The sequence below is a fragment of the Aspergillus piperis genome, assembly GCF_003184755.1.
Source record: "Aspergillus piperis CBS 112811 unplaced genomic scaffold BO85scaffold_4, whole genome shotgun sequence".
Taxonomy (NCBI): Eukaryota; Fungi; Ascomycota; class Eurotiomycetes; order Eurotiales; family Aspergillaceae; genus Aspergillus; species Aspergillus piperis.
In genome coordinates, this window is record NW_020291594.1 from 388,415 (window position 1) to 410,215 (window position 21,801).

At 49.0% G+C, this 21,801-nt stretch overlaps 10 protein-coding genes across 10 annotated transcripts; 6 read left to right on the top strand and 4 right to left on the bottom strand.

Annotated features, from left to right (window-relative positions):
• Positions 1-66: 66 nt before the first annotated feature.
• On the bottom strand, positions 67-2,023 carry BO85DRAFT_366561 (Zn(II)2Cys6 transcription factor; the record flags this gene model as incomplete). The annotated part of the gene is made up of 4 exons (XM_025655786.1): positions 67-510; positions 559-859; positions 903-1,881; positions 1,990-2,023. The coding sequence occupies 4 exons, from the start codon at positions 2,021-2,023 to the stop codon at positions 67-69; spliced, it is 1,758 nt and encodes a 585-aa protein (XP_025518692.1).
• A 451-nt stretch (positions 2,024-2,474) lies between these two features.
• On the bottom strand, positions 2,475-4,203 carry BO85DRAFT_466772 (M20 family metallopeptidase). The gene is made up of 5 exons (XM_025662146.1): positions 4,075-4,203; positions 3,635-4,017; positions 3,166-3,555; positions 2,989-3,116; positions 2,475-2,941 (listed from the first exon to the last, which is right to left on the bottom strand). Exons 1-5 carry the CDS (start codon positions 4,186-4,188, stop codon positions 2,712-2,714), a joined length of 1,245 nt encoding a protein of 414 aa, XP_025518101.1. The 5' UTR covers positions 4,189-4,203; the 3' UTR covers positions 2,475-2,711.
• An 860-nt stretch (positions 4,204-5,063) lies between these two features.
• On the top strand, positions 5,064-7,118 carry BO85DRAFT_466773 (pantothenate transporter; the record flags this gene model as incomplete). The annotated part of the gene is made up of 6 exons (XM_025662147.1): positions 5,064-5,434; positions 5,487-5,580; positions 5,628-5,752; positions 5,802-5,960; positions 6,020-6,860; positions 6,918-7,118. The coding sequence occupies exons 1-6, from the start codon at positions 5,235-5,237 to the stop codon at positions 7,116-7,118; spliced, it is 1,620 nt and encodes a 539-aa protein (XP_025518102.1). The 5' UTR covers positions 5,064-5,234.
• A 411-nt stretch (positions 7,119-7,529) lies between these two features.
• Positions 7,530-8,988, bottom strand: BO85DRAFT_415284 (uncharacterized protein; the record flags this gene model as incomplete). Its single annotated transcript, XM_025657678.1, has 2 exons — positions 8,884-8,988; positions 7,530-8,834 (listed from the first exon to the last, which is right to left on the bottom strand). The coding sequence occupies exons 1-2, from the start codon at positions 8,884-8,886 to the stop codon at positions 7,530-7,532; spliced, it is 1,308 nt and encodes a 435-aa protein (XP_025518103.1). The 5' UTR covers positions 8,887-8,988.
• Positions 8,989-9,851: 863 nt separating this feature from the next.
• Positions 9,852-10,214, top strand: BO85DRAFT_485342 (uncharacterized protein; the record flags this gene model as incomplete). The annotated part of the gene is made up of 1 exon (XM_025663323.1): positions 9,852-10,214. One exon carries the CDS (start codon positions 9,852-9,854, stop codon positions 10,212-10,214), a length of 363 nt encoding a protein of 120 aa, XP_025518104.1.
• A 3,783-nt stretch (positions 10,215-13,997) lies between these two features.
• BO85DRAFT_508893 (feruloyl esterase B precursor) lies at positions 13,998-15,572 on the top strand (the record flags this gene model as incomplete). The annotated part of the gene is made up of 1 exon (XM_025664480.1): positions 13,998-15,572. The coding sequence occupies one exon, from the start codon at positions 13,998-14,000 to the stop codon at positions 15,558-15,560; it is 1,563 nt and encodes a 520-aa protein (XP_025518105.1). The 3' UTR covers positions 15,561-15,572.
• A 352-nt stretch (positions 15,573-15,924) lies between these two features.
• BO85DRAFT_517763 (putative flavin-containing amine oxidasedehydrogenase) lies at positions 15,925-17,624 on the top strand (the record flags this gene model as incomplete). Its single annotated transcript, XM_025664933.1, has 3 exons — positions 15,925-15,984; positions 16,060-17,421; positions 17,481-17,624. The coding sequence occupies 3 exons, from the start codon at positions 15,925-15,927 to the stop codon at positions 17,622-17,624; spliced, it is 1,566 nt and encodes a 521-aa protein (XP_025518106.1).
• A 752-nt stretch (positions 17,625-18,376) lies between these two features.
• Positions 18,377-19,431, top strand: BO85DRAFT_508902 (uncharacterized protein; the record flags this gene model as incomplete). The annotated part of the gene is made up of 2 exons (XM_025664481.1): positions 18,377-18,588; positions 18,645-19,431. 2 exons carry the CDS (start codon positions 18,377-18,379, stop codon positions 19,429-19,431), a joined length of 999 nt encoding a protein of 332 aa, XP_025518107.1.
• A 226-nt stretch (positions 19,432-19,657) lies between these two features.
• BO85DRAFT_221211 (uncharacterized protein) lies at positions 19,658-20,021 on the top strand. The gene has a single exon (XM_025654700.1). It carries the CDS (start codon positions 19,731-19,733, stop codon positions 19,962-19,964), a length of 234 nt encoding a protein of 77 aa, XP_025518108.1. The 5' UTR covers positions 19,658-19,730; the 3' UTR covers positions 19,965-20,021.
• BO85DRAFT_391637 (MFS transporter) lies at positions 19,826-21,731 on the bottom strand (the record flags this gene model as incomplete). Its single annotated transcript, XM_025656816.1, has 3 exons — positions 19,826-20,305; positions 20,389-21,507; positions 21,574-21,731. The coding sequence occupies 3 exons, from the start codon at positions 21,729-21,731 to the stop codon at positions 20,080-20,082; spliced, it is 1,503 nt and encodes a 500-aa protein (XP_025518109.1). The 3' UTR covers positions 19,826-20,079.
• Between the last annotated feature and the right edge of the window lie 70 nt (positions 21,732-21,801).

Below are 21,801 nucleotides of genomic sequence, written 5' to 3' on the forward strand. Positions count from 1 at the left end.
ATGGAATAATGTATATAATGGTTACATATTAAAGTATCTGGTGTACAAGGTATCATAAATATGGTATCACTGCAAACGGATCTGGTGGTTGCGCAGCAATTCCGCCAAATTCGCATACTCCCCTGCGCTCGCGTCCTGGCGAGCAAGTACCTCCTCTGCGAGTTGAAAGGCCCATAGGTGTTCTGAGTGGAATGATCGCAGCTCGTAGAGTCGCTCACGTAGCCACTCGCGTTGCGCTGGGTCGTCGGTTTCGACTATGGCCATTAGGAGTGGCCAGTGTAGTCGCCGTAATAGACGCGGGTCTGCGGCGTATTGTTTGTGGGCGTTGTCGATGATGTTGTTGAGGGCTTGGCGATGCAGTGCGGCTGGTGGGCGGGCTGTATCGAAGAGACGACGGTGGAAGAGGATCAGGGCGTAGAAGTTGTTCACGGCCATGTAGATGGTGTTGAGCGTGCGGCGGGTGGAGCCTGGGCTGGCGAGTTTGGCGGTCAAAAGAAGGTCGGAATATTTCTGTACTGGTTAGCATGAATAATACGATAATACCAGAGGTTGGCATACATCTCGAACCGTCATCATTTCGGCGAAGAGTGCGTCGCCAGACTCGGTGTGTTTCTCGTCCAAGCATTTCCAGAGCTTATGCCATAACGTGTATCCGACGTGTACAAACTCCAGCCCCCGGTAGTTCTCCATGTCGTCTGATACCTCCTGATCCGGGTATTGCTTTCCCCAGAAACATCGACTCCAGAGCCGTGCGCAGCGATACAGATGGTCTGGGTGAAGGGATTCATTGCCGGAGTTGAGCACGTAGTCGTAGAGCGACTCTGTAGTTCCGATCGACCGACGATTGACATCGATGTATCTGATCGATTAGCGACGCCTAGCACAGCAGAAATCATACTTACAGTATCCATAGTAAGAACTGGTCCGAGATGAACGAAGCCCGAGAGACCGTATCACTGGGCTGGTCCGCCTCCATTGCCAACAACACCTCGTTGACGTCGCGCACATGGAACAATTCCGGATGGGTCTCCAGCAGAGACCGCACTCCCTGCAGATGGAGGTGAAGATGACGCACGCAATGACCAAACTGCCATTCGTACGCGACCATGAGGAACATGGTTGCGAAGATCATCTCAAGCTCCGCAAACGACACCTGAGGTTTAGGGGTTTCCAGTAATTGGCGGAACTCCTTGACGGCCATGCCGTAGTGGTATCGGCCATGATCCTCAGCGGTCGGACGACCTGGTGACCGGACTACCAGGCCATTTCGATGCATATCACTTGCCGATAAAGCCAAGATCATGCGCATGATGACCTTGCTGGTAGCCGCGGGCCCCTCATACAGATAGCGGAAGCTGCTCCATTGCCAATTCTTCATGTAATAGAACACCACGGACGAGGAAGGGAAGTACTGGAAGTATTTCTGATCATGCTCCGACAAGACGAGCGAATTGGTGCAGGGCAAAGCACCTGTTCCGGGCAGGGGCCGGTAAAGTGGCGATGGTTGCGCATAGGGCGGAAACGGCCATCCCGTGGGGAAACTGACATCTGGGGAAACCGGGGTCAAATCCGGGGCTGGTCCGGGGGACTGCCGATGCCAGAGGGCAGCTAGAGTGTTGGCATAATGAGGATGAAGAATGCTGTTGGTCACGGCAGCACGAACAGGAGAGGGAGTGGTCGCAGATGGGGAGGAGCAAGTGGTGATGCCATCGCTGGTCGGCCAACGAGGTTGCGCGGGCTGCAGATGCCGAACCGGGGCATTGGCCTTGCCGCGCTTAACGGGGATCCCCCATTCACAGTTCAGTCGTAGATTGAAGCAGCGTTTGCAGACTGGACGCTCCTCCCCGCATTTTACTTTACGACGGCGGCAGGTGCTGCAGCCTGTAAGATGCGAGTCAGTCAGTCAGTCAACCATTGTCCGTCCACTGGGATCTTTTTTTTCCCGAGCTTTCCGCCGACTCCGGGGAACTCGGACAAGGGTTGGCATACCATTCTTCGAGCGAGGCGCGTTCCGACCCGACATGGAATGAATGGCCCACTCGTGAAGGAGTCGGATCAGCCGGCAGGCATTAGTAAAAAGCAGAAGAAGACAGCCGATATCACGGATTTTAAGCGAGGGGCAGTGGGTGATGCAGCGGGAAAGTTCATCGGGAAAAAGAAATTCGGAGGGACACAAAATTGACTGGAAGCGAAATGACATTCCAGGCGCTTAGTCAGCGGCAGGACAGCTGGGAACTGACTCGTACAGGGCTGGCTGGGGGGCAGAAAGTAGTTGAAGATGGTAGCATGTATCTAGAAAGTATGCTTCTTTGAAGGGTAAATTTCTACAGACTTGGAGAGGGGTCTGATCTCAATTTGGGGTAGTTTGCCCCGTTGCAGGGCTAACGTTCACATCCTGGTCTTAGTGACACCCACTAGGGAGTCACCGTGGTTTGAGCATGGCTATTAGTAGCTGGCGTATTGCCAGGGACTAGGTCATCAATCGTGCATTCGATATCTGCGCTAGGAAGCATTATACTTCTATCGGGTATACAAACAAAGTGACAGACGCCATGTTTCACCTTCTCCGAGGAATATCGCCGAGGATATACCGAGAAACATCCTGATGGCTGTCTGCAAGGCATCAAGCATGAGAGTGGTTCTGAGCAGATACTCAAAGGATGGGATGGTGTTGTGATGCCGAGAATGTCGTAGAGACAGTGTATCCTGCCTTACTCCTGAATACACTCCTTCCACTGCTTCTGCGCAATCCCGAACAACTCATCGCTCGTCACCATCTCCCACCCAATCAGGGCCAGCGACTTGCCTACAATCACCGCCTCTTGGTGAGCGTAATCGGTTCCGGCCGCTGCAGCAAATTTGGGATGATGGGGGAAGGAGCCTGGTTCATCCGTGATACCAAACATGGTGTGTAGTGTCGGGACAATGTAGCTCACATTGCCTAGAGAAGTCAGTAAGGTACTCTGACTACATAGTGTGAACACCTACCAATATCAGAAGATCCTGTCATGACCTTCTCAAGACTTGCAATGACATTCCGGTCGTACTTGGACATGTGCGCTTTATATCGGTCGCATAGTGTGTCGTTGATCTTGATGTCGGTATACAACTCATTCCTGGTCCGGTTAGCTCACCTGCAGTTGCTCCAGTTGTTGACAGACTTACTCAATAATCTTCGCTTCACAACCTGTAGCCAATGCACCTGCCTCAATGCAGTTCCGCACTTTGACCATAAGTTGGTTCAACCCCTTCAAAGTCGGGCTGCGAACCTGCCAATACGCTTTCGTGTAGGATGGAATTATGTTGGCCACCGTGGGCGTATCCAGGAAAGCACAGTGGATGCGCTCATCTGGGCGGAGTTGCTGGCGCAGTACGGCCACGTTGTTGTACGATGTCACCAAGGCGTCGAGGGCATTGATTCCTTCCCAAGGGTTGCCGCCCGCATGGGCACTCCGACCTGTGAACTCGCAATGTATTTCTTTCCGAGCGTTCATTCGCACACCACCGACGCTGTCCGCTACAACACCAGGGAATAGTTCTTTGGGTCCTGCGTGACTGAGAAGGTCAGTATGCCAAAAGGAAAAGTCTACCCAATGGATACGATAAGCCGCATAAGGGGATGGTCAATACGTACGCCATCAACGACACATCCACACCCTTGTATGCACCCAAGTCAATCAGCTTGGCCTTGCCACCGCCGTTCTCCTCTGCCGGAGTACCCAAAAGCTGAGTGCGACCGGGAATACCATATTGTTTGACAACAGTCGACAGCGCAAGGAAGGCGGCCATACTGCTGGTAGTGATGAGATTATGACCACAGGCGTGGCCGATGTCAGGCAGTGCATCATATTCGGCATTAAAGTTGATTAGGCGTCCACCGGATCCGCTGAGTGCCTCGAAGGAGGTGTCCAGTCCGTATGCGTGACGGGTTACGGTGAAGCCTTGCTTCTCGAGGAAGTCGCAGATAGTGTCATGGGCGCGATGCTCTTGGTAGGCTGTTTCTGGATTACACCAGATCTGCGGTTGATTCGATGATCAGAATCGTTTCAAGCGAAAGGAGAGTTGCATGCCTACCTCTCGGTTGAGCTCTCGTAGCGATGTTTTCGCCGACTCCAAGGCTGCATCAATTGCCACCTTCACTTCGTCGATCGTTGGCACGGTTTGGGTAATAGTCTGCGTCGCAGTCATTGTGGCGATGGTCTGTCAATCTTGCTCTCAGCTGGTCGAAATGCAGGGAAGAGCTCCCGACATCGTCTGCCGGGGCGTCATATATGTCCTTCCCTCCCCGATCCTCGCCTTGCTATCGCGGCAAGGGATAAGCGTGGAGAACCTCGGCCGACGAGATGGGCAAATCCCGGACATTCAGGTGATACCCATGATAGGATGATTCGGGTAACCATTACGAACAAGTGTCACTTGTAACGGTGACTCCATCTGCACCCCGCATCGCGGAAGATTGTCGTTATCAAATCCGCCCCGAAAGCCATGGGAAACCCTGCGCATAAGCCATTAATAATACCTCCGCTATCACGCTATCAGACTTATCAGGGTCATTGGCTCGGCAGATAACAGTGGATCAAGGTATTAAATGAGTCCTTCGTCCCTGACCAACACGAGGCGTTTCTCCGCATGATCAAATCTGTGGGGGAGGCGCAGTTGCGAGTTTCCCGGAAGATGGACCCAGCATTGAGTTCTCGAACCAGTGGAAACCCAAGGATAAGCGTGGTGGAGAGTTGCCGGTTCAGCTGCCGGCATTGCGATGAACGATAACCTGCTTGTCATCTTGCCGACCGACGCTTCGTATTGGCGCATCTGCCGACGACGTTGCTTGGATCTGCTGCCATATCGCAACCCCGGATTCTAAGCTACTCGAGTCACCGCACGGATATTGTTTTCCTCTTTCAGGACCAACATGGCTTCACCGATTTCATTGGGTCATTCATATTCGACCGGATGTACACAGATACTAGATAGGGAAAGTCAATCACCGCGATTTGACTCACGGCCAAGTCCCCGACCTCGCCACCATCGTGATGAGCACAGACAGGGCATCAGAGCGGTATCGGCTTGTCAAGTTACCCGGTGGAGGTGCGTGTATCAATCGCTGATCGCGGAAGTTGTGCGCTTGATTCCGTGGGTGCTGTTGGTTAAGGTTTGCTCACTGGTTATCTTATAACCGATGGGCCTCATCTGTACCGGTAGCAGTATAAACAGTAAATCAATTCCGTGCCATCATGCCGTGGCAGCTCTCACAAAACCAAACCATCATGGAGAAGCAACATACAGACCCTCCTCCCGGGGTGACCCCCGAATTAGACGATCTAAAACTGAAGGAAGAAGCCACCCTGGCCCGGGATGTCGGACTGGGACAAGTATTGGAGGTGGAAGCCACCCCAGAGCAGGAACGAAAGGTTCTGCGAAAGCTGGACATAATGTATGTGTAATTTGTATAGTATTGAATGTTCTTTTCTCACTGCTCGAACAAGATTGATCCCTCTGATGGGAGTCTGTTACATGATGCAATACATGGACAAGCTTGCTCTGAGTCAAGCTACCCTGTTCAACCTCCGGCAGGATCTGGTATGTTGCCACTTCCAACGAGAATGATCTATACTGACTTTGAACAGAACCTCAAGGGACAAGAATATACCTGGACATCTGCTGTCTTCTATTTCGGGTATTTTGCCTGGAGTTGGCCCAGCTCGTATCTGATCGTCCGTCTGCCAATTGGCAAATACATCAGTGCCTCAGTGTTTGTGCATCCCCTAATCCTACCCCATAATACCACTAATACCCTATAGATTAATATGGGGAGGCATCCTAATGTGCCACGCCGCAGCAAAGAACTTCGGGGGTTTAATGGCTGCCCGATTCTTCCTAGGAGTGGGTGAAGCCGCCATTGCCCCGGGATTCTCCCTCATCACAGGCATGTTCTACAAGCGCGAGGAACAACCAGCACGGTACGCCTCCCCTATAACCAGAACAATCATTATAGATATTCAAACTAACAATCAACAAGGCAATCGGCCTGGTTCCTAGGAAACTGCATCTCCACCATCATCGGCGGTGTCGTAGCCTACGGAATTGGCAGCATCAAAACCAACGCCGTATCTAGCTGGCAACTCCTCTTCCTCATCCTCGGCGCCATCACCGCATTCATCTCCTTTTTCCTCATCGTCCTCCTCCCCGACTCCCCCAAGAAAGCCATCTTCCTGACCAAACCCGAGCGCGCCATCGCCATGCACCGGACCCTCGCCAACAAAACCGGTGTCGCGGACGAGGGATCATTCAGATGGGACCAAGCCTGGCAGGCACTCCGCGACCCTCAAACCTGGTTCTTGGTGCTGTACACATTCTCCGTGAACCTCTGCAACGGCGGAATCACAAGCGTAATCCTTCCCTGCTCCCTACCTTACATACCAACCTCCATCGAACTAACAATAACCAACCAGTTCTCCTCCATAATCATCAACGGCTTCGGCTTCTCCCAAATCCGCTCCCTCCTCATGCAAATGCCTCTCGGTGGCGCCCAAGTCGTCTTCCTCATCCTCACCGCGGGCATCGCAACCTTCGTCCCACACACCCGAATCCTCATGATGATCTTCAACACCCTCACCTCCCTGATCGGCATGATACTCGTCTGGAAGCTCGACGAAGATAACCGTCGAGGCAGACTCACGGGCCTGGCCCTGGGCGCTGTCTTCGCTGTCAATATTCCCCTCTCGCTGAGCATCATCAGTTCGAATGTCGCGGGGTTCACGAAACGAAGCACCACCAGCGCGTTGCTGTTTGTTGCATACTGTGTGGGGAATATTGTCGGGCCGCAGTTCTTTTATACCTCCGAGGAGCCTCACTATCCGGTATGTTTTCTTCCATTTGTTTAGAGAGGGGCGGTATGCTAACGTGGTGGGTTATAGACGGGCATGAAAGCTGCTACTTCGGGGTTGGCATTGGGGGCATTCTTCTTGGTGTGTTTGCTGGTGTATTATATTTGGGAGAATAAGAGGAGGGATAGACTGTATGGAGTTCCGGGCCAGATGACAGAAAGTCAGGAGTTGGCGTTGGGGTTGTCGAGTAAGACGGATTTGGAGATTGAGGATTTTAGATATGTTGTGTAGATTGTCTGACGAATCAATGAAATCTTTCTCTTCAAGTCTGTAGTGCTAGTTGGATTATCGTGTGTAATAAGAGTTTGCGGGATGGATAGTTGTGATAAGGAGTTGAAGGTCACTCTCGAGTGAGATTAATTTTTTGAGACAAAGATGGATCATGAAGAAACCATGGGAAGACAAGTATACTGTCGTACTGACAAGGAATGGTGGATAGAGAGCATGATTTGACTGGAGCTTACAGTAGAAAGAAGTGAAAATTGACAAAACGATTTGCAGAGCGATCAAACAAGAAATAGACAATGATGCTTGCTCATCTTGTGTCTTGCAAACGAGTAGGTAAGGAGTACGTGGTATAATTTCCTTGTCGCTTTGCATGAAATAACTTCGATGCATTGCTCATTCAAGCATATGTAACGTTCATCCAAATAAGGTAGAATCCCAAATCGGAAAGTTGTCTTCGAAAATAGGTATCTCCCATTCAGTTAGTCTTGTGTCATCCCACATAGCGTATTGCCATCGCCGTTGCCGATTTTCAGCGCCATATTCATACATATCGAAGAGGACTTCTGGAGATTCGTAAACTTCTCGAAGCCATATTCTGTCCCATGCTATGTTAGGCCGTTGAAACGGTGGAAATGTTTTCAGAAATTCCCGGAGCCCATTCCTGTCCGTGCCGAAGTTGAATCTGTTTGCAGGGTAAAGCAGATGCAAATCATTAGTGGCGGACGGTCTTGGCCAGAATCCGAAATCAAAGAAATGAAATCTGATTGATCGCACGTTGACAAGTACCAGATCCCGGCGATCTCGAAATTGCTTTTGCCTCAGGACTCTGCTGAGAAATGCCGGTCCTTTTGAGGCCAAGTTCTCCCTTTTATTTTCCGGGTACACAAAGTCATCACAGTCACTATACCAGCAACCCTCGGGGGGTTGTTCATCTTTGGGAAGTTCGTGAAACCATGTAAAGCCTGTCTGCATCAAACTATCGGATACTTCTCGAAGGATTGATTCGAATCGGTAACAGCAGTGCTCCCATAAGCAGCCAAATTCTTCAACTTCCCAGGGAGCCATATGGCTAAAGAACAGGCGCCACATCTCGCCACCAGTGAAAACCTCTTGTTTGTCGGTCCAGTCATTGTCCTCGAGAGTAAATTCCGAGTCTACATTCCGTTCAATCGAACCGAATATATTTCCGTAGATTTGCAATCGATAAAAGGCACGAAAGATGCGTCGCTTTTCCGTCTCGGTTAAGACTAGAGGTAAGAATTCCTTCTCCCATTTTGCTTCGTCTATCCAGCCTGGTCGCCTCGCAGTCCTACAATAATCTTCCAGGAAGAAGATAGCCTGGTTATGCAAATGTATTAACTGCATTGTCTCTTGAACATCTGCTGGTTCATCTGGGAGCAGGCTAAGTGATGCTTCCGGCCGAGTTGTTCTGTGGTTGTGAGGTCGAGAATCAAGAAATGAAACGATCTTTCTTTTGTTGGATGGATCGGAAGCGTACAAGCCTTTCGAACGGATCGCGGCTATCGCATCGACTGTGTCCACCAAGCCAGCATGGTGTTTCTGTAGAAGCCTTCGAAGAAAACTTTGCTTCACTAGCAAAAATGCTCCATAGTATGCAGGAGATGCACGAAGAAGCGACCACACAGAGTGGATATCAGGTATGGTATCGAGGATGCAAATATGCAGTTCAACTGGGATGCTTTCTAATGTGGGCACGGACTAATCAAAGTCAGAACGATCACTATCGCTGAAGGTAGGATATACTGACCATTCTCGAAATATACTATCTTTGGGACTCTATTTAGTAATGCAATATCTGATGATAAGGAAGTAGTGAGGGTGGAATGAAAGCCGTTAAGAAAAGCAAGGTAAGGCGAGGTGAGGGGTGTGGTGTAGGTGAGGTGAGGGAAATTCAAAGATTGAACGGCGCCTCGAGCTAATTACTATATTTATCGCCAATTTGTCGCCCAGTGGAATTATGCGCCTTATGTAATACGCCCTCTGTGACCTTTTTTCAGGGATTTATACCAAGAGATGTGCGAACAAACAACTTAGGCTTCACTGAATGGAATTTGACGTCGTCTCCTACGCTTACTACTGTGCAGGGATGGTGTCAAAAAGCATTGGAGCTTTCACAGTGAATGCCCTAGATAATACTTCCCGAGAGTGATCTCTTACCCACTAACGTTCCCATTCACTCGTCACTAGTAGCTCTAGACCCTCCTCAACCTCAACCCTCAAGAAGCATCTTGGCTTCATCAAAATTCACTAGATGCGACTTCTTCGTATAATCGCTTCCTTTCCTGGTTTGAGTCGACCAAATACATACTAAGAAAAGCTATCAAACATGCCATTATATTCATGCCTTGGGCCACCGTAAACATCTAGATGTCCTTGGTGTTGAATAAGAGCGCTTGGTTCGTTATTTGGAATGGAAACATATCATTGAAGAGGCTCTTCTGGCCTTCAAAGATACGACGAGTGAAGTATACATGACCACGATAGAATTGGAACTCCGTCGGCCTTCACTGCGTTCTACGAGGGATCAGTTATTCAATGAAAGGTGCTTCCTCAAAGATGTCAGGCCTATACTGGATGTCTCTTTTACTATTGTCTCCATTCAGCTATTCTCTCTTTCTCTAGATCTATGGATGAGCTTGTTTCACTAGATAATATCATCATAACTAGATCTACTTCCTTACTCTGATCATACCATATTGTACCTATCCAGTCGGAATGGCTCATCATGAAACAGATCTTACCAGGACAGCCAAATCGAAGAAAAGAGGCGCGAGCACTGAGTGCGACAGACGCTTGCCGGAAGATTCCCATGTCAGTGGCCAGCCGCGTCAGAGCTACTATGGCCACAATTTCCAGCAATCGGAACAGGGTCTCTCATCGAGCTTTGCTTTCGGGGACATCAAGAAACAAAATTTACCAGATCCCTGGGTCAAAGCACCCAATCCGTATCCGGAGCGCACGCAAAGCGACTACCACGCCTATAAGGCTGCTGGGAGACACCTGGCAGCAGTTAAACGAGATTATGTAGACACCAATCCGCTGAGCCCTCAAAATGCATCCGAACTTGCAGTGCCTTGAAAAGGGGGAGCAGCTGGCTGGCGATGTAATAATCGCTGCCAACAAGTAAGCCAGAGCTAGACTTAAGCTGAGATCTTTGGCCTTCACTAATAAGACTCTATCTAGTGTTGTGGCTGCCCGTAGTGGGTTTGACCATAAGTACCCCACTGCCTATGAGAATCTGGCTAGTAAGAAATCGCATGAGGGTGCAGCCCGGGAGTCATTTAGTACTGCCCGAAAGTTTCGGAACAACAGAGAAAGGATTCGCCAAAAGATAGAGAATCTCGCCAAACGCTAGTAGCTCTCGAGCCCCCGGGGGAAGGGATGAGTGGTAAGCAGAAGTGCATTGTTTTCGTATGCCTGAATATCTCTTTCTTCGCCTTCAATCAGGCCAATCTCATTTGTCTGGCAGCTCTTAAGTACAGTATGATCATTGCTTCTTAACGAATACCCACAGTGATTACAAATGAGTATAATAGTGCCCTGCGTAGATGTGCCAGTTGGGTTGTAACGGAGCGGTTGGATATATAAGTTGGAGGAATAAAATGCTGCAACAGAGTCTAGTATTCCTTGAGTGAAAGATGCGGAGTATTATGCGTGACCTGACCACGTTATAATCTATCGTCCAACAAATCGTGGAAGATTCCGATATGGTAGATATTCCCACGGATCTTTCCTACGCTTGATCGGAAGCTTCCAACCATGACTGGTAATCTAGAACGCGGTCAACCTTTATAAAGAGTGTCTCGTCTTCCATCGTTTAGCTGGCACTATCATCAAACAAATCATTTCTTTGTAGGGACTTCCTATTATTCGCATATTTTATCCCCTACAGTTCATTTTACGCCCTTTATCTTCTCTATGCCTTGTATACACAGAATCGGCATTGCTAGGCGTCATTGGTTGCCCCTTCCCTATCCAATGACTAAACTAAACCTGCACTTCAACCAGCTATAGTGTCTTATTGCAATCATTCCATTCAGTGGGACGCATGTTATGTTAGCGGAGTTCAACTAACCCGGAGGATTCACTCTAGGTAAGTGACATTGCCTCTATCCTTCCCTTTACGCTCCTATTACCTAGTTACACATTGACCTCCCTGCATCAAGCTGGGGATGAATGTGTGGGTTTCGGTCAATCATCTACATAAATAGCGATTAGCCTTGAAGTTACATCTTCTTATTCCCCTCCAGTTAACATTGAATATCACAGCCCGGGAAACATAAATAAGCATGCTATCTCCCCGTGATTTGCTTTTTCCTCTCTTCCCGAGTTCCTCAGTCCGCAGCTATACTACACGAACCACCAGTACCGGTGATAATTGGTCTATCACGGCGTGTTATGCGTCGGTAAGTGATTCTAAGTGATTCAATAATGCATGATAGCATATCATGGTCCCAAGACTAACTGCGAGGTCAGATATATATACGTGAACAGAATTCCACAAGTGGATCTATGGGAGTTCCGGGCCCGAAAGATCATTTAACAGAGCTATATACAAGTGATCAGAGGTTGTGTATCGGCACAGCACGACTGTGCTGCTATTGAGGATACAACTTCCAGGATAAAGAGCTGAAGCGCTCTTTAAGCTTCGCCTATGGGGACACTAAAGAGCCTGAGCTACTCTAACCGTGGGTAAAGTACTCACAGCCGTATACCAAGCAAGTCAAGCAAGACTATAACTTGTATAAGGCTGTGTGCAGGGACCTTGCTGCCGTAAGAGCGAGGTTCAAACGGGCAAGTAGTGCCCTATTCCGTGCTAAGGGCGGAAGACTTCCCGCGGTTGGGGAAATAAAGAATTGCGAGGAGCTGGCCACACAGGCAATGGTGGCTGCTAATAGGTGGGCCGATATAACTGCAATCCCCAGAGCTTTGAAGTTGCTAACGTTTTCCTGTACTTTTATAGAGCTGGGGCTGCGAGGAGTGGTTTCCTCCACCAATACCCCACCGCCTATGAGGGCCCCAAAGCCACCATTGACCACGAAAACGTGGCAATAGAGCAGATAAGATCTGCGAGGAAGTTAAAGAAAAAACGGGAAGGGATACGGCGAAGTATCTCACATGCATCGAGAGAGGCAAGTTGGGGACAGAGTTAAGATTGGCTATACCTTTATTCCCATCATGGTAGGAGGACCCTGGCTTTCGTCATGTGGAAATAGTTAAGCGACATTACATCAAGGTCGTTCCACTGAGCCCAACTGTGCCTCCAATGTGTCAGAAGGAGGGGGAACAGCTGGCCGGCAATGTAATAGTCACTGCTAATAAGTAAGCACGAACTAGACTTACGTTGGGTCTTTAGCAGTTACTGACAAGAGTCTATCTAGCATCGTGGCTACCCGCAGTGGGTTTGATCATAAGTATCCCACTGCATATGACAACCGGGAAAGTAAAGGACGACATGAAGTCGCGACCCGAGAAGGGCTTAGTACCGGAATGGATTTCAGAAACAAAATAGAGATAGAATTCACAAAAAGACCCAATTTCTTCGCAAATTGCTAATTATCGACGCAAAGAATGCGCTTCTCGACATGTGGATGATCAGAGGAATATGAAAATTCAAGAAATGGCAACGGATGGTGTATGCGGTGACTCTATTGAGCTTGCTTCAAGTTCCTGAATCTTCATCATTGACGTCTATTTATATCCTACTGACGCATTGCTGGTGGTGTCCTACATCTTGATATGGACTCTTTGAATTTAACGATCCCATCTTCTGAGAGAGGGTGGGGAGACCGAGATGATACATTTGCTTCGAATTTGTGGATTATTGCAACATTGGGAAAGCTTCCTTGAAGCGGTACCATTCGAGTCCTATTTGGACGAGATCCTTCCAATAGAGCGTGACCTTGGTGGATTCGAGCTCATATGGTACTATGTGCAGCTAATTCGCTGGGGACCGAGCGCGCTGGATAAAGATGATATAAACAATCTCAATTCTCTGAATCTTGAGACCGGAGGCATAACTCGTACATCCTTGTCTTCTCTCCAGGCATCTTGATTGTCAGACTTGTTATCTTCATGGTACAAATCTACACATCATAGATTCGACTGCATTCTTTCTCAGTACATTTGCTGGCTATTTCGATGTTATTTCGGTCATAGATCCACAAGAAAATGTCGTGCAGGTAGAAGCAGGAACGTCGCAGAAGAACATGTCCTGGTGAACGAGTGCTTGAGGGGAGTTAGACCGAATTTGGGAACACGAGATGTACTTTGAATACTGTTACTGGAAAAGAAGCTTTTTGTTTGTCTTGATGAGATCTGTGGTGTGGTACTAGCGGAATGCACTTAGTCCTGACCCACCGGCGGTGATATGGTTATTACTTCTCACAATTGGAATGGATCCGTCTGTAGTGGCTTATTCTGGAATAGTAAACATAGTAGATTAGCTTGGGCGCTATAGAATGCTTCCAGTCATTGAACTCAGCGAGCAGATTTATAGATGACGGACTGGATCTTCTTCATATGTGTTACTGGTATATCCCCCAAAGCTTGCCAGAGTCTTGAGACTTCCAGCCAAATGTCGGGTGTTTAAGCGAAACGTAAAGTGACAAGACATGAGACACTGTATGTGTAGCGCAGCTACTTCCCAGCAGCCACCGGCAACCTGGTCCAGGCAGTGGTGCGCTCATGCCTCGCGCCTTCCTACACTGTCATCTTCACAACTGCAGCCAGCCTCTTCGCCACCGGATGCCGTTCCTGATCTCAAGATGCCGCAAGCACTGCAAAAGGCTCACCTGTCTCTACAATTATTCTGCACTTAATTTCTTCTTGAATTCATTTGTATCATTCTGTCAACACTAGATGCTGCTCAAAGCAAGTCAAGCGTTGGTGCTTTTGGCCACTATTTCCTCAACATTCTACGCCCATTTTGCCAATGGCTATCACATACCTAAGCCGGATATTCCGGGTTTGAAAATTCTTTCTATTACTGCATTTCTACTTCAGGACTACCCAATTACGGGCGTGCAGGTGAATCCTATACAGTCGCAGAATGTGACTATCAGCTTCTGGAATGTCACAGTTACCTATACGCATCCGGGCTGGGATGACCTGATTCATGCGCACGTTTGGGTACCATTGTCTGGATGGAACAATCGGCTCCAGGCAGTTGGAGGAGGAGGGTGGGCAGGGCTTGTGGACTATGGCACATTAGCTCTGCCTGTCTATCAAGGATTTGCAGCTGCCGGGTCTGACATGGGCCACGACAGGATTCCTTGGTCAGCAAAATCATGGGCTCTCGAGGATGCCTCGGGCCACGTGAACTTCGCCCGACTGGCTGATTTCTTCTCAACCTGTCTCTATGAGCTGTCGCTTCTCGCCAAGTATATCATACAAGAGTTCTATGGAACACTACCTGCTTACTCCTACTGGAACGGCTGCTCGACTGGTGGGCGGCAGGGATTGGAGATCGCCCAACGATGGCCCGATGCATTCGACGGCATATTGGCGGGGGCGCCAACCATAAACTGGGCGCAGTTCGTCCCTGCAAACTACTGGCCAACATTCGTCATGAACCAGCTTGGGGTCTATCCCTCCCCCTGCGTCATGGAAAAGATAACGGATGCAGCAGTCGCTTACTGCGATGGTCAGGACGGTGTTGTCGATGGAATCATTGCTCTGCCGTCGCTTTGCAACTTTAATCCCCTTACTCTCATAGGGATGGAGGTTTGGTGTGAATGTATTCCCAGCATAATTACTGCGGAAGTGGCATTACTTGCAGTGTCATACTGGGCAGGTCTAACTGCTAAAGATGGGACCCCTTTGTGGTACGGTTTCAATCAGGGTACGCCATGGAATTATACGATCTGCACTGCTACCGATGATATTGGGAATCACCGATGTCATTCTTTGCCCGATTACTTGAGCGTGGACTGGCTGCAATTTTTTGTTGCTCAAGATCCCGATATCGACTTGGTTGACATGGATCATGCTGAGTTTGAGTCCCTCTTCTATCAATCCATCATCGGATACAAAGCAATTACCGATGCTAACAATCCCGATCTCTACGACTTCAAGAATAGAGGGGGAAAGATTATCCATTGGCATGGCTTAGCTGATTGGCAAGTTCCTCCAAATGGCTCTGTGAACTACTACAGAAAGGTCCAACTGCGTGATCCATCAGTCCAGGATTATTATCTCTATTTTGAGGCGCCAGGAGTCGAACACTGTGGTAATGGAAAGGGACCAGCTCCAACTCGTTTGATGGAGTCATTGATGGCATGGGTTGAAGGAGGCATTGTTCCTGATCATCTGCACTCTGTCTCTGAGGATGGTGGGATGTCAAGGATTCTCTGTCCCTATCCTGCTACTGCGCAGTATATAGGAGGAGACCCTACAATTGCTTCATCGTTTGTCTGCCAGTAGATTGTTCAGCGCACGCGTTCTTTGATTGTGCTTCACCCCCTTTTGACTGCACTCTAGCATTACTACAGCCTTAAGTTAGTATAGTGTCAGTATTACTCTTAATATACTGTGCTTCATTCTGGACTAGCTTCACATATGGCTTATTCTCACCTATACCTTTGAGGTCCGCATGGCGCTAGAAAGATGATAATATAGAACATACACAATACTTCTGCACTGCTTCCCCCTCATGCCGAGTATACAGATTACCCGAAGCGGAAATCCACCTGACGTCATGATTAGTCTTTCAGTTTCTTTCTAATATCACATTTCCTCAGACTGCATTCTCTTTTCAACCATGAACAAGTGAAAACACCAATTGGCCATGGCATCAGTGTCTCCTCGAAAGAAAGTTGCCATCATAGGTGCCGGAGCAGCAGGCATGGTACAGTCCTCCCCTTCCCTCCCCTACCATCCCTAACCCATTACGAACCCCGACTAACTACTAAAACCCCCACAGTCCTGCGCCTCCACCCTATCCCAACACCCAGACAAATTCGAAATCCACCTCTTCGACTCGGCCCCCCACGCCGGCGGCCAAGCGACCTCGATCCCCCTCCCGCCCAACCACGGCGCAACCTGGCTCAACGACGGCGTCCAAGGCGGCTCATCCATATTCCGGCACACATTCAACTTCTTCCGACGCTACGGATACGAGCCTCAACCCGTACAACTTCAAGTATCCTTCGGCAAAGGCCCCGACAGCTTCTTCACCAACATGTTTCCTTCCCCCCTCGTGGACAGATACTCCGCCGAGATCGAGAAACTCGGCCGCGTGCTGAAGTGGATTAAGCGGCTGATGCCATTCCTGGGTATACTGCCTATCAAGATTGTACTTCGGCTGTTCAGGTTCAGTGCAGAGTTCGGGAGTAAGATGGTTCTTCCGCTCATTGCACTGTTCTTGGGCACGGGGAACCAGACGCCGAATGTGTCGAGTGTGTTATTGGAGAGGCTGTTTGATGATCCGCAGATGAGGTTGTGGGATTTTGATCCCGATATGTTGTTGCCGAATCGGCCGGAGATGTACACGTTCCCCGAGTTGGGGAGGTTTTATGGCGATTGGGTGGGGGATCTGGGGGAGAATAAGGGGGTGAGGGTGATGTTGGGGACGGAGGTGGAGATATTGAAGAGGGACGCTAAGAAGGGGGTAGATTTGAGGGTTTGGGATAGGGGTGAGGGTGGGGAGAGAAGGTGGGAGGGGGTGATGCATGATGAACATTTTGATGAGCTTGTGCTGTGTGTGCCGGCTGATGAGGCGAAGAAGTTGCTGGGTAGGCATGCGACATGGAGGGAGAAGTATGTGCTCGGGGGTGTGAGGTTCTACGATGATGTTACAGTCACGCATAGTGATGCGGACTACTTCAGTAGTAACTTCGAAACGAGATATAAGAGTGATCTGTGCGGGAAGGCGTCGAGCGAGGCGCGCAACGAGCAAATCTCGTTCGCGAAGCAGACACCACGCTGTCGGAAGGACGGGTGGGACGGGTTTGCGCCTATGTACTATACGCATTCGTATGAGCAGGATCCGCAGAAGATTGAGATGGGCTTCGATTGTTCGAATTATCAGCATCAGTTCCGGGAGGCGTTGGGGGAGGGGGCGCTGTCGTTGGAGCCAGATCGGCATGTGTATCAGACGATCTTTCTGAATAAACAGGAGTCGGATCTATGGACGTGGGAAAGCATCGACAAGGACAAGATCATTGCGAAGAAATGGTGGCATCAATTCGGACATAATTGGCAGCATTATATACGTGTGGTGCCGGGGATGATGTTCATTAATGGGAAAAATCGGACGTTGTATGCGGGGAGTTGGACAATGGTGGTGAGTACTTGGTCTTTTCACGGTTGTGGGTGTGTGTTTCAGATACTGATGGCAGGCAGAATATGCATGAGATAGCTTGTATATCGGGCATTGCGGCTGCGTATCGGCTTGGGGCGAGCTATGTGCCATTGGATGATTTTGCGGAGGATTTTTTTGCTAAGTATTTGCTTGTGAGTCATGGGAAGAAGTATAAGCGGAGATAAGTGTGGATTTAGGGGGGCACAGGACCTTCATTCGTCCGTTAGCTTGTATATACCCAATCATGTTTATGTAGGTAAGTAAGCATGAAGGGTACAGTGTGGACATATTAGGATAATTGACATACCTAGTAAAGCTCTATTGACCTGGTATGATCAGAACAACTGCATCCACTCACCATTAGGATAAATCATTGGGGGCTAATCGTGCGTAAGAGTAAGTAATCGGGGGTCGTCTATGCGCGTGCTAGTAAATGAGGAAATGGTCAGAACGATGAAACCCTGCTGCTAGGGATAGAAATGACCATTGAGCAGATATTTGTTTAGATATGTCAAGGGTGAACGTCACGACTGTTCCACAGCATGAGAGGAATGAAGATCTTAGAGAGATGGTACAACCCAAAGCCTGTATGTGGCCCGAAGAAGGTTATTGGTAGCGAAAATATCAGCATCGTCCAATTACACCAGCTGCTGTAGTTACACTAAGCACATTCGCCTTGGAGTTCACCAGCGGACAGTTGATTGTCTTGCCATCTTGTATCCCTTGCAGGATTGTCAGTACTTATCATCGGTGGACACTATAGAAGTGTAGCACTGTATGCTAGGGGTGAGAGGGAAAAGATCAAGAAAAGAGAAGAGACAGTAATCAAAGCTAATCAAAAAACATTAGTTCTGTTGGGGCAATTATTTTTCTAAATCTCTCACGTACATTGTCATCTTTTTGGGTGCTCCGACATTCTCAAACCAAATCGGTCAGAATGGATGGCATGTGGCATATGGTAAAAACTTACTTTACAGAGTCCAACAACCCTCTACAATTTTGCAGCCATCTCTGTGAGTTGAATTCATATCCAGACAAGAACAGCAATACAGAATATGGCGTGGATCTAGACGAAGACTGCATGCGCATATTCTCCGCCCTCGGCGACGTCTCTCGCCCCCCATGTACGTGCAACGAGACACAACTGCTGTGCGATCACATTGATGCGTACATAAAAGCCCATCCTAAACACCACATCACATCAGAGACTACACCTTCCACACCGACAAAGGCGATACTTGCATCGAAGGAGTTTGTCGATATGTCATGCGTGACACGCTTCAATGGTGGGCCCACTGGCACGGATCTATAGAAGGCCATCGCTGGAAGCATTTGTACATGGCATTTATGACCATCTTCGACGAAATCGCGATTCCTCCACAAGATGTAGCAGATGGTTCTTTCCGCTTTCTGGGTAATTCTTTAGCGGAAGTTCTCGAAGGGCTGCGCCTAGAAGGTGTTCATCGAGACGATATCAAATTACTGGAGATGTACCTGTGGCGACAGTGTATCATTCAATATCTCGAAAAGGTCGACCCGGCCATACGCGAGTTCTTGATAGGAAAGACTACCCTCATGACTCTATGGAGGGTGTTGACGGCAGGGACTCATGGTGTGGCTGTATGTATTCTCACCAGTAAGGGTATTCGACCACAAGGGCAAACAGATCATGCACTTGAAATGGCTAGCACATGCGATGCAATTTCCATGGATCTGGGAAAGGAAGCTCTGAGTGTATTGCAAGATGAACCGACAGAAATTGTTGCAGGCAAAGATCGCGAGATACTCAAGCGCGAGCGACGCTGGGTTTATTTGCGGGCTTTGGGGTTCTTAGATCAGGACCCGACAGGCGCGTTGCTAAGGCGGTTCGCAACCTCGGGATTACATTTTGTCCTTCTGAATGATCGCTATCGGGAACGTGTTGCGCATGTCCGGTTTCCAATGTCGCCATATCTGCGCCGCCGAATTGCTGCTTATTATAAGAATGGGTGATATAGTCAAAGAGGACTGACTTGCCATAGCTTCCCGTGTCCGATATGTCTGCACTATACGCATCAACTCCTATATCTGTAATTCCGGGTGAAGATTCGAAAAAGCAGTACAGTCACATCGGCGCGGATTCACCAACTTGCCGAGTTTCCGGCTTATCCACTTTACCCTGTGCATTAAACTCGTGCATGCTGCTTGGGATTCTAGCGTCAATGATAAGACGTGGGATGTTTCGAACGTCCAGTCCATCTCTGGTTTGCAAGGATGTTTTTTTTTGTAACAGCCGGTGCCCTTTTGTTAGCATGGAAATGTCTTTGTTGCTGTTGCTAGGAGTGGAAATCGACGGCTTGCATGCATACATCGTCCTCGGATTTGCTTATCAGAATACGAGTATATTCGTTGAGACTTGTAGTATTTTCTTCTTTCATAACGATGTTAAGCTCCGTTATGGATACTATAAATACATTTACATGGGTTATAGTAAAGAGAGGAATGCCAGCTATTGCACAACCCACTTGGCACCAAACCATGAATGACGCATGCCTCCAGATCCCAACACGAATTAGGGCTCGTTTTTCTGCATCCGGGGCGGTATATAACCAGAGCCCTGGCTGTAACCTCAGAGCAGAGCTTCAGATACAGAGCCTAAGCTTACGACTCCTTGTCCAGTACTGGGGCAAACTGGCTTCTTAACCGAAGACGCTTGCCATAAAGCAGGAATGCCAGAGGTATTGGTATCAGGGCCACCGCCAAACAGCCCAACAGTGTGCAAGCCCACTGAATGCCCATATTGGCAAACATCTGCGACGAAAACAGCGGGAACCCTGCTGCCACGAGCGAGCGGCAGAAGGTGTTTGCTGCTAATGCAGATGCAGCGCTGTAGCAGGTTAGAGAGTCTCCGACAAAAGAGAAAGGAAGAAAGTTGTCGAAAGCATGTGGTGATCAAGGAATGGAACTCACTATGCGAGATATGTATCAATAAGGTAGTTGAACGATTGAATGAAGATCGTGAGCAAACCGGCACCTGTGAAGAGACCGCTCAGGGTCGGGACGATCCAATGGATGGTGCCCGTGAATCCAGTCCAGCCGAGCCAGAAGAGCCCTGCGGAAAATAGAACGCCGCCCACAATTGCTGGCGGTAGTCGCCACTCTGGAATGGGGACATTGTTGTTTGCCTTTAGCTTGGTGTTGTAGGTCTTATTCACGTAGACCATGTAAGCCGTTGCAGCGAGCAGGCCCACGACGTTGGACAACATCGGAAGCCCGCTGACACCGGGAGACATGGCATAGACGCCTTGGAAGATGCTACTGTAAGCAGATAGAAAGCAGTAGAGTAAGCCATAAACAAAGCTGAGGTAAATCGTAACAGCTATAATAAGCGGCTCTTTGAAAAGCATTTGCAGTGGCCGTCCTAGAATGTTGACAACCAAATCATGTGGACTAAGTTCGATCTGCTCCTGTTTCGCATGTATACCCCAATTTCCAGTCATTTGACGCATTTTGATTGCTTTTGAAGTCAGAATCTGTGGTGCATAGGTTTCCTTGAGGAAGAGCAGATTGAGAACACATGTTGTGTATCCCATAAATGAGGGTATATAAGCAGTCCATCTCCAGCCAAGATATGACTTGTTTATAAACCCTCCAACACAGGATGCAACTAGCGGGCCCACGAAGACTGTATTAGAAAAGAGGGCAATAGCGATCCCCCGTGTCCGATTGTCATACATGTCCGCGAAGATAGCGGCAACATTGATGAGCGGACTGCTACCAAATACACCACAAAAGAAGCGACAAATTATCAGGGTCTGGAGGTCTTTGGACACAGCAACAGCCGTATTAAAGATACTGAAGCCCAGCATAGCCACGACGATAGGGAGCCGGCGACCATGGCGCTCAGACAGAGGAGCCCAGACTAGAGGGCCAAACGCATAGCCAGCAATGTAGACTGAGCTCGCCAAAGCCGCCACTTCGACACTGACATGGAATTCCTTGGCCACTGCGCTCATGGACGGACTAAAAACGGCGGAGTCGAAGGTCGAGCTGATGCAGGTGACTGCAAGGATGACGCTGATATAGAGCCTTAACAATCAGGGAAGACAGTCTATCAGTTGCGGCGCGGAGACGTTGGACAGGAGACCATCTTACCTAGTGCGCATCGGCCAGTTTTGAGGAAAGGCCGGGTCATCTGGCCCGTCAAAGTCGACGACATAGTCCTCGCGGTCCGGTAGTAGCGGCGGATGTGGTCTACCTCGACCAGAAGAGAGGATATGATTTGCTGCATCATTAGGCAGTCCGCGTTCCATGTTTTTTCTGCCGCTGCATATGTCGAATAAATTGATTCGGAGTGACTTTGGCATGGAATTGAGGAGATAA

What these genes read in the sequence shown, in the direction of transcription:
- BO85DRAFT_221211 (XM_025654700.1), top strand. Translation starts at nt 19,731, where the DNA reads ATGGAAATGTCTTTGTTGCTGTTGCTAGGAGTGGAAATCGACGGCTTG.
- BO85DRAFT_466772 (XM_025662146.1), bottom strand. Translation starts at nt 4,188, where the DNA reads ATGACTGCGACGCAGACTATTACCCAAACCGTGCCAACGATCGACGAA. An exon ending in GTGGATGTGTCGTTGATGGC is followed by an intron (nt 3,556 to 3,634) that starts GTACGTATTGAC and finishes TGACCTTCTCAG; the next exon opens with TCACGCAGGACCCAAAGAAC. An exon ending in TGTGAAGCGAAGATTATTGA is followed by an intron (nt 3,117 to 3,165) that starts GTAAGTCTGTCA and finishes TAACCGGACCAG; the next exon opens with GAATGAGTTGTATACCGACA.